General features: G+C 41.0%; 3 protein-coding genes across 3 annotated transcripts; all 3 read right to left on the bottom strand.

The window, feature by feature from the left end:
* Positions 1–3,330: 3,330 nt before the first annotated feature.
* On the bottom strand, positions 3,331–4,873 carry wu:fa19b12 (uncharacterized protein LOC560551 homolog). Its single transcript, XM_068703751.1, has 2 exons — positions 4,366–4,873; positions 3,331–4,102 (listed from the first exon to the last, which is right to left on the bottom strand). Exons 1-2 carry the CDS (start codon positions 4,747–4,749, stop codon positions 3,938–3,940), a joined length of 549 nt encoding a protein of 182 aa, XP_068559852.1. The 5' UTR covers positions 4,750–4,873; the 3' UTR covers positions 3,331–3,937.
* Positions 4,874–5,827: 954 nt separating this feature from the next.
* On the bottom strand, positions 5,828–9,733 carry carnmt1 (carnosine N-methyltransferase 1). Its single transcript, XM_068702875.1, has 8 exons — positions 9,576–9,733; positions 8,900–9,095; positions 8,590–8,756; positions 8,241–8,381; positions 7,785–7,963; positions 7,388–7,501; positions 6,806–6,909; positions 5,828–6,706 (listed from the first exon to the last, which is right to left on the bottom strand). The coding sequence occupies exons 1-8, from the start codon at positions 9,710–9,712 to the stop codon at positions 6,503–6,505; spliced, it is 1,242 nt and encodes a 413-aa protein (XP_068558976.1). The 5' UTR covers positions 9,713–9,733; the 3' UTR covers positions 5,828–6,502.
* Positions 9,734–10,257: 524 nt separating this feature from the next.
* On the bottom strand, positions 10,258–12,813 carry LOC137867367 (serpin A3-5-like). The gene is made up of 6 exons (XM_068703928.1): positions 12,772–12,813; positions 11,406–12,081; positions 11,214–11,284; positions 10,912–11,105; positions 10,616–10,763; positions 10,258–10,521 (listed from the first exon to the last, which is right to left on the bottom strand). Exons 2-6 carry the CDS (start codon positions 12,073–12,075, stop codon positions 10,327–10,329), a joined length of 1,278 nt encoding a protein of 425 aa, XP_068560029.1. The 5' UTR covers positions 12,076–12,081; positions 12,772–12,813; the 3' UTR covers positions 10,258–10,326.
* Positions 12,814–12,849: the final 36 nt, after the last annotated feature.

Below are 12,849 nucleotides of genomic sequence, written 5' to 3'. Positions count from 1 at the left end.
TATATATATATATATATATACGTATATATATATTTATATACTTAAAATGTGTCTTATTGTCAGCCCCTTCTCAGGTACACACGTACACCCACCCACACTCACACACACATAACGACTGCCGGAGGGTCACAGCAACTGCAAATATACAGACCCCTTCACGTTTTGCACATTTTATTGTTGTAGATTTATTTTTAATTGGTTAAAATTGACATTTTACCCATCAATCTACACTCAACAACCCAAAATGACAAACATGTTTTTAGAATTTTCTCAGAAAAATATTCAGACCCTTTGCCATCCTACTCCAGTTTGTGGTCAAGTGCATCCTGGTTGCTTTTCAATATTTATTATCACTAATGCAACAAATATTATAAATGTATGCATTTTGTGGCTGATTGTTGTGCTTACTTTTTATCTGTTAAAAGTGCTTGCCCCTGATGGCAATTAAAGGCCATGAATTGGCAGTTGATAGGAAACTTGCAAACCTCACTTTCGAGCCTTGGATCAGGGCAAGGGTATAAAAATATTTCCAAAGCTTTCAGTTTTCCCAGGAGCACGGCGGCCTCAATAATTGTGAAATGTAAGAAGTTTGGAACCACCAGGACGCTTCTTAGAGTTCGCTGTCCGGCAAAACTGAGTAACTGGGCAAGAAGAGTCTTAGTCACGGAGGTGACCAAGAACCCAACAGTCACTCTAGGAGAGCTTCAAGCATCCTCTGCAGAGACAATGAGCCAGAGCATCCAGTCAAGACAATGCTGGAGTGGCCTTTAGTGGCCCTGCCAACGCCAGGACTTGAACCCTATATAGAAAATCTGTGGGGAGACCTGAAGATGGCAATTCTAGAGGATCTGCCAGAAAGAATGACATAAACTTCCCAGATCCAGGTGGCAAAGCTTGCAGAGACTTACCCAAGAAGACTCAAAGCTATTATTGCTGCCATAGAGGTTTCTGCAAAGTACTAAATTAAGAGTACTATATACTTATGTAAATGAGAGATTTCAGTTTTTGGTTTTTAAATCTGTTTACATTCCTCCTGATGCAAATTTAAAACATACACTACAGGAATGCACGGGCCATTTTGTTTGTTTGTTTGTGTTCTTGTTTGACATAAAGGGACTCCCTCTGCATTGTGTTGTGCAACCATGTGTTGTACAAAGACAATAAATGAACCTTGAACCTTAATACATTTGCAAACGATTCTAAAAAAACAAAACATGTTTTCACTTTTATCATAGGTTATTGAGAGAAGATTGATGGACTAAAATTACATCTACATTACAAAGAGGTCTGAATAATTTCAGAATCCACTATGTAGTTGGCACCTAGCTGGAAACAGCAGGGCTTGGATGCCATTGAGCTGATCAATAGCTGGATCACATCTGTACAGTTGTGGTCAAAAGTTTACATACACTTGTAAAGAACATAATGTCATGGCTCTCTTGAGTTTCCAGTTATTTCTACAACTCTGATTTTTCTCTGATAGAGTGATTGGAACAGATACTTCTTTGTCACAAAAAACATTCATGAAGTTTAGTTCTGTCATGACTTTATTATGGGTTAACAGAAAAAGTGATCAAATCTGCTGCGTCAAAAATATACATACAGCAGTGCTAATATTTGGTTACATGTCCCTTGGCCATTTTCACTTCAATTAGGCGCTTTTGGTATCCATCCACAAGCTTCTGGCAAGCTTCTCGTTGAATCTTTGACCACTCCTCTTGACAGAATTGGTGCAGTTCAGTTAAATTTGATGGCTTTCTGACATGGACTTGTTTCTTCAGCATTGTCCACATGTTCTCAATGGGATTTAAGTCAGGACTTTGGGAAGGCCATTCTAAAACCCTAATTCTAGCCTGATTTAGCCATTCCATTACCACTGTTGATGTGTGTTTGGGGTCATTGTCCTGTTGGAACACCCAACTGCGCCCAAGACCCAACCTTCGGGCTGATGATTTTAGGTTATCTTGAAGAATTTGAAGGTAATCCTCCTTCTTCATTATCCCATTTACTCTCTGTAAAGCACCAGTTCCATTGGCAGCAAAACAGCCCCACAGCATAATACTACCACCACCGTGCTTGACAGTAGGCATGTTGTTCTTGGGGTTAAAGGCCTCACCTTTTCTCCTCCAAACATATTGCTGGGCATTGTGGCCAAACAGCTCGATTTTTGTTTCGTCTGACCACAGAACTTTCCTCCAGAAGGTCTTATCTTTGTCCACGTGATCAGCAGCAAACTTCAGTCGAGCCTTAAGGTGCCGCTTTTGGAGCAAGGGCTTCCTTCTTGCACGGCAGCCTCTCAGTCCATGGAGATGCAAAACACGCTTGACTGTGGACACTGACACCTGTGTTCCAGCAGCTTCTAATTCTTGGCAGATCTGCTTTTTGGTGGTTCTCGGTTGACTCTTCACCCTCCTGACCAATTTTCTCTCAGCAGCAGGTGATAGCTTGCGTTTTCTTCCTGATCGTGGCAGTGACAAAACAGTGCCATGCACTTTATACTTACAAACAATTGTTTGCACTGTTGCTCTTGGGACCTGCAGCTGCTTTGAAATGGCTCCATTTCAAAGCAGCTTTGACTTTCCCATTGTAGCATTTGTGGGCATTTGTATCCAATGAGCCCTATTTAAATGGCCTCAGAGAAGACACCAGCTGTAGACACTCATAATCACTCACAAGAAGTTAAGAGGCCATGCTATGAAGCTCATTTCATTGACACAACTTTCTAAGTCACCAAAATTGCTAATTCATGTTGCTGTATGTATATTTTTGACCCAGCAGATTTTGTCACTTTTTCTGTTAACCCATAATAAAGTCATGAAAGAACCAAACTTCATGAATGTTTTTTGTGACAAAGAAGTATCTGTTCCAATCACTCTATCAGAGAGTTGTAGAAATAACTGGAAACTCAAGAGAGCCATGACATTATGTTCTTTACAAGTGTATGTAAACTTTTGACCACAACTGTATATCCTCTTCTCAGGAAAGGAATTATTTTCATTTACAGAACGCAATCAACTGTACAGCAAACAATCATGACTGTTAATGAGCATTTCTCGCCTTGCAAGGACTGCGGCAGGTAAGTGCGTTACTTTTCCATGGTTTTACTTGTGTTGTCTGTTAAATGTGTATTCACTGTATAGTGTAATGTGCATGCTGTTTGCTACAATATATCTCTGCAACTTTTGATTGTGGCTTCTTACATAATGTATATACTTTAAGGGTGCCTTCAAAAATTTGACCCTCTGGTTCGTTAAATTTTACTGTTGATCAAACCCTGACAAATAGATAAGAAATTTTTTTTAAGTTAACAATAATAAAATCACACAGGAGTAGAGAGAACTGTTCTATTGTCAATACAAAAAAGGTTGATACAATCAGCTCTGATTAGCAAAAAGGTGCATCAGTAACATGTAATAGAAGTGCTAATACAGCGTACACTAAAGCCTTTAATAAAGTGGTTAATCTAATGTATACAACAATTATAACAGTCATAAAACCTATGAACAATTTCTGAACCAGTAACACAAAACTATTATAGAGTGATTATGATATGAACTGTACCCTGCTTTTCTTAACTAATTTTCTTAACATTATAGATTAATAAAATACTAGGTTTGCAAGGTAAAGATTTAGCACAAAAGAAAAAAGTATTAGTCACAATTGGACACTTGGCTGTCTGACTCGAGGTTTACTAAAATGTCACCACAGTTTTGGTCACCGATGTAAGAGCAGTACGCTGCAGTGCAGATCTCAGTGTTGCTTCACCGAAGTCACACGAAGGTTCACTGACAGGGCTACTATGGCAGTCGACATCAGGTTGTTGTATCTCTCCTGGATACATTTCAAGCAACCTTAATGTGCTTTTTAATGTCTCTATTGGCTGAGAAGCATCACATTTTCATCATCACGTTTGAGACGTCGCTTGCACCTGTAATCTTCAGGTCTCCATGGCATCAGAAGAGGAGTCTTTGACTTTAGGCTTGTCTTTACTTTGGGAATGGTTAGCATCTTCCAGCAGGGAAAGGTTCAGTTCAGGTAAGGGGACCTTCCAGTACTGGAAGGAGTTGTAAGTGCAATCTTCAGTGTCGTTGTCTTCACCGGCCTGAGAGTGATCAGAAAAAGAGGATTGAGCTCAAGAGAAATGTGCAAAGAGGCCTACAGTAACATTTTAGACTGGTGGTCACCGGTGACATCAACCATATGTGGACAAAATCAAAGCCATATTTTACCCACTAAAAGTGTTGTTGACGCTATATCATGGGTAACGGGTGACGCCTAGTGGACACTTTCTACAATTACACCGACTCACTTTCTCTGAACAGAGCTGCACACGGTGAATCTCCCGCTATGTTGTCAATAACTTACTTTATCATTGGCTTTAGGAGCAACAGTCTCCAAACCCGTGCAGTCATCTCGAGGCCGTTTCTTGGAGCTCGTGGGTGTGCTGGAGCTGCAACGGTCCTGGAAACCTCCAGAAGCCTGCAGGGTCAAAAGAGTAGCTGCATGCTTCCTTGTGTCGCAGCATGCGGGCTTGCGATAAAGGGGCGCTTCTGCTTGGTTCTCTGGGTCTTCAAAGTAGTGCGGCCTCTTTCTGCAGCGGCTGCCCATCAAAGCCAGGAGGGACGGCGGGCTCACACCCCCGGTCGGAGCCATGCTCTCCGGCGGCAGGACAACGCTGCTCAGAGAAAGGTGACATCTTTTGGAGGGAGAGCCGTGCAGCAGAGCGTCCTCGGAACGTCTCTTCGCCATGAGTCAGCGCACTAGTAAACAGCGGTCAGTCAAAAACACGTGGGGGATCTGATACTGTCAGTAAAGCTGCTTTTCACTGACGACGTTGTGCGAGGATGTGTTCAACAGTTTCGCCACCGGTAGTACAATTATTGCGGGGCAGTCCGGATAACCAATCAGCGAGCACCGCTGACTATCCCCGCCCACAGCCGCCTCTCTTCCTGTGGCAGTACGTTCATGCTGATCCATGCTCTCATTTCATCCAGACCATGTTATTGTCATCGGTTCCACCCTGTAAGGAAAAATAACTAGTCACAACAATAAAGTATTTAAGGGAGGATTAACTGTCTTTTTCAGATTCCCCTATATGAACGTCTTAATGTTCTTTCTACATACGAATACAATTGTGGAGGGAGAATACTGAGGCTATATTTATTAATTTTGTTACCTGACAATTAATCAAACATGAACTGTATATAGTGAGTCTAAAAAAATACTGGAATTAGCCTATAAAACACCCACCAAGCACTTTTTTTTCTGGATGAAACTACTCTGCTCAGGCTGCTTTGACCACCACCTGACATGATCCTGCTTTAGTATTTATAATCAAGTTCTGCTGCACTATACTCTGACCAAATGCTCATGTAGTTATTTTCTCACACTGTAACTGTCATACTGGGCCTTCTGCTCATTAGACAGGGACCATCTAAAGTAGGTTATATGCCCTGTCAGTTATTAAAATGTCAACTTGCTTTTTACAAAGTCAAATTTTGTCTCTTAGTTTGATAGTTTACATTCCATTGGCTTCACTTGATTTACATCTAATTTTTCTTTTTTTAACCCTCAAAAGACCTTTTCCACTCCAAACATGTTTGAAACTTCACAGGAAGAGAATAAATAATAAATAATAACTGTATTAAGTGTTGTGACTCTTCACCACTACATTGTTTTTTTTTTTTACACCTGTAATCTACCTTCAAATTGATGAGCAAGCATGAAGCTCACACAAAACATTTTAATAAATGAAAACACATTAAATCTGTCCTTGAGCTGCGTTAAAGCGATGTTATGAATAAAACTCTGGAGAAGGAAATTTTTTTAATGTTTGGCTTTATTACAAAGTGTGATTAGAAACCAGAAGTCGATGAAAGTCATCTGCAACTTTAAAACAATGTATTCTTGAAAAGCTTGAACATGTTTTGATTAATATGTCAGTGTTGACCAATGATCAATGGAAATGAGTAGACATAGTTATTGGCAACATATTTAAAAAAAAATAAATAGATTTCAAAAGCTAATGTTAACATCACGCTGTCCTCTCTCTCTCTCACTCACTCACTCACACACTCACACACTCACACACTCACACACTCTCTCTCTCACTCTCACAGGCAGTGAAAGTCAATGGCGATGAGAATTTGTAAGACCACGGGCAGTCCAGCAGGCAGGACCGCAGTAAAAAGAAATGTACTCTTCATGGCTTGTAACTGACACACAAACCACTGAAACAAAATAGCAACCGAGGGTAAGTGACTCATCTCGGAGTATCTAGAGATGTAGAGTATTTAGAGATGTTTCTCCTGGTGTCACACATTACACAGGGCCTGTGGAGTTCAGCACAGTTCTCCATGATACGCGTCATAAAAAATATGGATGACAAAATATAAAATTGATGTCCACTGATTTTTTTTCTTTCCATGTCCATTTTCTTCTTTTCATTTTGTCAGTCTAATCTTCGCCTCTAAGTTCACTGTTTTAGTCAAAAGATTTCCTGTCACGTTAGGCTGTCGGTACCTTCTCGCCGTGGTGACTTTGCGGCCGGTGGAGAACTCTGTTGTTGGTCATCTTCTTCTTCTTCTTGACCGTTACAGTACAGGTTTACAGGTTTTCGTGCCACAAAGAAGACACAGTCGTAAACGTATCTCAACATAGAGCGGTCGTTCTCTGTGTAGGTGGTCTGAACTGACGGTTTCTCCACCTGCAGGACAAATACAAATACCGTTTTACTACTGGAACAAGATTTCTGAAGACAAGAATGATTGTATGCCATGAATATGAATTAAAGTCCTTGGCTTACCTCTATATGGAAGCCAACGTTAACAATCGCTGTCCTAATGTCTTCATAGCTAAGTTCAACTGACAGCTCATTGGCCATGTTCTCAAAGTGGTACAGCAGTGGACCTGAAGGAACATTACATTTAAACAATGAGATAAGTTTACTGAGACCAAAACCGTAAGCCCTTTTTCAAACAATTGTACTTTCTAATGAATAAGAAAAATTCACCCGACAACACTTTAAAACAAACGGTAACACTGATGAACATCTTATTCAGGGGACATCCGGTTGTTGAGTTATTTTCTTTTATGTGCTGAGAACAGTTCAAACATAGATGTGATTACTTCTATGACTGTCTGATAGCAGATCTTAAAGAATAGTGGATTGAAGCATTAACAAAGTAAGCTGAACACCGTGGAAAGAGTTGATGGCAATTCTTTTTACAAATATGCTTTAATCAGTGTTAATAGTATGTTGGGGTGAAGTCTTTCTTCTAATGTTTTTTTTATTTCTTGCTGTAACAAACAGCATATTATGCTATATTTCTCTTTAAAAAAATATATTAACTCATTTTTGTAAAAAGAATGTTTAAAGCAGACTCACCCAGGTTGATCCACACTCCACCAGGTTTAAGAATCTTCCAGATCGTCTCCACATACTCAATGACATTATGAGCTGTGTCAATAAAGAAGCAGGTAGCCACACAATCCCAGGAATCTGACCCAAACAGACGATATATGATCATTAATGTTGCTAAGGAGCAAAATTCACCAGTGATCAATTATTCATCATTAACAGTACATTCACATCAGAATGGTCGAATTATTTTGGAGTCTTTGGCGTATGTAAAATGCAAGGCCGCTGGAAGAAGAACAATTGTTTTGTGGAGCTTGCTGAGGGCATTATGCAATATGGGAGTAAGCTCAGCCTGAAAGGACATTTTATAGAAGACAAAAGTTACTTCTTTCAATTGTGAAAAATCCACAGGGCTTCAACTGACCTGATTCACTGTAGACTTCCACAAAGTCCCCGGCTACCATGGAGAAGTCTGCATCTAAAGGTAAGCTCTGAGGGTTGACATCGGGGAATATGATTGGTCGTGTTTGGTCGGAGGATTTCTTGTTGTTGCTAAACTGGTGGATCCAGGGGTACAGGGTCAGAGAGTTCACCGTCTCACACCTGAATGAAGCAGTCAAAATGTATGAGGACAGGTGGATGGCTGGAGGTGGTATTCAGCAGAGTAAAAGCTCAGAATGGATTGCCAAAGAACTAAATATGAATGATGTGTTCTGGTTTTATTTGTGATCATTGAAACATAGTTTATGAAGTATAATTAAGTGTGATTGACAGTTACACCTCATGCAAGCAGAGACAACTTGCATAGAATGTATGCATAGAAAGGTGATAGTCCCTAAGTGTTGTGTAAGGCGTGTTGGTGGCAGTATATATGCTGTACCTATTGAGGACAAAGTTTGAAGAGAAAAGCATGAAGAAGCTCCATTCGTTGCCCTGGCAAATATAGCCCAGCCGTGCTATCTCCCAGGCTAGACGGCCAAGCCCAGCACCCGGAATCAGCACACTCACCCTAGACACATCACTGACATAATAAAATATTCAAAATGCACATATCACATGGAAAACATAGAGTAAGTCACATCATCAGAATTATTACAAGATGTTCTGAAACCCCAGCAAATGGAAAAAGTGTTTCCTTGTATCGTTGAGTATCCACATATCTCACTGTCTTAGCATGCACGCAGGTGTCTGTGTGTCAGTCTGTGTGAATGAGCATATGTGCTTCCTACTATTGGTCATTTGGGAATAGTCTTTGGATCTCTTCGATGATGGGCTGGTAGCAGGTGTCTCTCTCTGCCCGGCCCGTCTCGCTCCAGTCTCTGACAAACTGCTTTATGGTGGACTTCAGCTTGTCCATGTCAAACGTAGTAGATGGGCGCACCTTCCGCGGATCCTCCTGCAAGTTGAATGAAAACACAAAACCCATACCTAAATTCCTCGAGTAAATAACAACAAACGCCTAAGATACAACACTACAGACTGTTTCTGTATGCAGGCTGTGTATGTACAGTAGACGACCTGGTGTAAGCCAACCCTTACCCTCTCGCCGTATTCAATGTTCTCAAACATGTGGAGGCTGTTGTGAACAATGCCCTGCAGGATCTCCTGGTTGTGGTCCGCACACTGGCTGATCCGGGCCAGATTGGACAAAACTTCTGGCAGCAAATCCTGGTGGCGCTGCGGGAGGCTCAAAAACTGACGCTCAGCACGCTTGACCTGCTCCTGGACATGGACCCTGAGGTGAAGACAAGACACAAGCTGGAGAAAGGGCTCACAGAGTGTTGTTTTATGGTGTCCCCTCAGTGATAACACATTCATCTGGGGAGCAATTGAGACTGTTTATTGATGCAGTGTGGGTCGAACACGCAAGTCCAAATGGTTCATATATATTATTAATTGTCATCGTTATATTTTACGTGCGATTGCTGCATCATAATATTCTTCACTTATGTTTGTTTTACCTTGAGGTGCTATGACATGAGTAGAGCTAAAGTCAGAAAATCAAGACATAAATGTTACCGGAAGCTGATCAAATACCAGTTGACTGTGGGAAGCACTAATCAATGTTCGACTATATGTGAACCATCTCACTTAGCAGCTTTCCCTCCAAACCTAGTGATCTGTCCTTGGCTATTGTCACTTGCTAACGACATCGTTTATAGACACAAACTGTCGTTACCTGACGTGTACTGTATTATAATCTTTGTCAATATACCTGTAAAATCTAAAAGCATCGATTATTCTCCAGAAATGCTGCCTTTCCAGCTTGGCCTCCTCCTCTGGGCCGTGTTTCATTCTCTCTTTGTTAAAATACGGTCTTCCTTGCGGTTCCTCTCCCGTTGTTTCGGCCATGACTGAGACGAACTTGCAGCCGTCCAATCAAAACGCAAAAAAACTTCTTCTTCTCAAATATTGTTAATTCCAGCAGAACAGGCTCCACGAGGCGTGTTGCTGCCACCCATGGTCGGGTGAGGAGACTGCAATTGGTTGCTCTGATACAGTGAAGGCAAATAAATGGAATAATACAACCCTGCTCAATAAAGTACATAAGTGACATCCCTCTCCCTCTTCTCATAGGTTCAGAAAATGTATTATTGCTACATATGTCCCTTTTGGTGTCTCGTGTGCTTGGTCCAGCAGCAGTCAAGTCCCATCTTGTTCAACTTTTCAAATTATATTAAAAGCTGTTAAACACATTTAATAAATGCTCGACATAGTCACTGGTGTCATTATATGTGTTATTAAAAAATATCTCTGTCATGATAAATACCAAATTCTAATGCCTTTCGATAATATTTTATCCCTTCATTATTTTACCCTCTAGTATAGAAACAAACACTCATAAACATTAAACCGCGTGGTTCCACACTCAATCATAAAGAAGGAAACCAAAGAAAGAGGTTTTTCTGAGTATTTTATTTGTCACTCAACAGATGTGCTTGAGCAAACACAAAATGCCTATTGCATCAGATGTTTGGGTTAATAATCTTGCCCATGAAGAGAATTTTTTCTGTGTCGCGTTCAGTGATGACAACCATGAATGGACGATTGAACTTCAAGACAGGGATTGTGCGGAACGACAGAAGTGTGATGCCAATGCCTGTGGCAGCTGCAGCAGTGGCTCCGGCTTCATCAACATCCAGGGTAGCTTGGTGAACAACCTACGGCATGATGGAGGATAAGCGAGATTAGAGATGGATGGAATATAGACAAGGAAAAAAAATGTGTGAAATAAAATAGGCTCCCTGTTCTTACATCTGAGACTGCCAGTTTGTGTGCATCTGAAATGCCTCTGAAATTTGCACGATCACCAAACATGTCTGTCATTCCCATTTCAATCAGCACATCATTCAGTGTGTAGGAAGTCTTGATGGAGAACTTTGGAATATATACGTCATGTGTCCTAAAAAAAATGGGAAATAAACAAACATCTAGTAAATTAATCTGACAGTAATAACTGACCTGAAAGGACACAGTTGAGTTGTTTATACAGTGTCAAATCTTCCATATTAGAACCCAAAAAAGTAAGGAAGATTTTAGATTCTCCCAACCTGGACGTCATCCACTTTAACCATTTGGTGACGTGGGCTGGGCAAATGGCATTCTCCAGTGTCGACATGTCGTCAGGTAACAACAGCAGCATGGAGTAAGAGCTGTTGAAGGGCAGGTGGAGGACTGATGTGTTAATCGCCCTGTCGTAATAGGTATCAAAACGCTCCTCCATATTCATCATCTGGACTGAAACCTGAAAAATGACAGCTTAGTCGTGAGGTCCCTTAAATGGAAAAGATACATGATGTTGCATTATTACTGTGACTCAAAACCATTCTGAATAAATGGTGCAACTTTGAACCTTGGTGTTCTCATCCACCATGAAGATGTCCTCCTTGGTGAGGTTGGGATCAAATGGAGTCGCCCACTTTCCTGTTTGACGATGAGCAAAAATAAAACACAACTTATGGTTGAGACATAAAACTTCAAGGTGTGACCTGAAAATGAGCCAAAAAACCAACCACATCACATTTCATCTCACATAACCTTTTACCTTTGTAGTAGATGTAGCTGATGAGATACATGACTGTGTTAGGATCCAGGCTTTCGACCAGCTTGTCTATCTTCCCGTTGGTCTTGTCCTTCACGTACTTATTGATGGTATTGGCACTATCTGTGGTTTGGGTGAAGTCGACGTTGAACCCATCTGCTAAGTAGGACCGCTTCAAGGCCTCCAGGAACTCGGGCTGTGCCTTGAAGTTGTTGTCCACAAATACAGCGGTCCCTTCACTGGTGTCTTCCTGAGGTGTGTTGTTTGTCGTTTTGAGGAGCATCTGGAAGGCCTGATCTACATCTGTCTGCGTCAATAAGGTGTTGTTGAAACCCAGACCACTGAAAAGCTGACGGTGGGTCTCCTCCCGTGCTCCTGCGGACAAGGCAGCCAAGGCGACAGAAACACTAAACGGGGAGAAGAAGATATTCTTGCCTTCGGAGTCAGCATGAGCTGCTAATTTCAGGTACAGACGGTAGGCAAATTCTTTGTTTGCTGAAGTCACCAGTGAGAGGCTGTTGGCACGGCCATCGAGTGCAGTGTCTTGATCTGCCTGACCATTGCCATGACTGTGGTGAGCATGGTCAGCATGGTGACCATGCTCATGGAGCTGGCCTCTCCCCATGCAGATCACTGCTGATAAGATCCAGATACCCACTGCTCCACACATCATTGTGAACTAAGACAAAAGTTCAAAAGGGCAGCATTGTTAATTTGGGTTACACAATGTTTGCTATTAGAAGTACTCATTCACTGATTTTCCTAGAAGCACCATAAATATGACGATTTAAAGGCTCTGAAAAATTTTTCTTAGCTCTCTTGATATGAATGATGGGCTCCTGCATAAACACACCACTTTCTGCAGTGTTGGTTGTTTTAGATACATTTCTTTTTCTCTGTGCCTTGAATCAGATTCTGATGAGTAGGGCTGTTTGCTTACTGTCAGTCAAATCTGATCAAACTCCACCCACACAGTCCTTATGAAGCAAATCAGCAGAAGTATTAAGTGTTAAACTCGGAAATAAATTATACTTACAGAGGTTTTTTTTGGATTCACTAAAAGTCATGTTATTGAGAAATACATAAAGTTTGTAGGGGATTTAATTTAAAATTCCTGAAATTACATTATATGCAGTGAACCTCCAAAAAGAGGTTAAGAAGAGTAAATCCAGTAATTTCTAAAGAATTTACATTTACAGTCTTAACTCTTGACGCTAAAGGATTTTCCAATTCCAGTGTGCATAGTTGTTACTCAAACTCAAGACAGCAAACATAGTTGTAATTGTTGGCAGAGTAGTTAAACCTGTATGTGAAACACATACTGCTGAAACAATACATCTAAGCTCTCTCAATTCTTTTAACCACATACCTTCTCCTGGTGGAAGCACAGACAGCGAAGCACAGGCTGGAGTGAAATGTCCCTTTTATAAGATTGATCAGAGCAAAT

The sequence above is a fragment of the Cebidichthys violaceus genome, unplaced genomic scaffold (genome assembly GCF_023349555.1).
Source record: "Cebidichthys violaceus isolate CVI_PGR_0920_01 unplaced genomic scaffold, fCebVio1.0.p SCAF_9, whole genome shotgun sequence".
In the NCBI taxonomy this organism is placed as follows: Eukaryota; Metazoa; Chordata; class Actinopteri; order Perciformes; family Stichaeidae; genus Cebidichthys; species Cebidichthys violaceus.
Note: the sequence above shows the minus strand (reverse complement) of the source record. Positions and strands in the feature narration are given on the sequence as shown.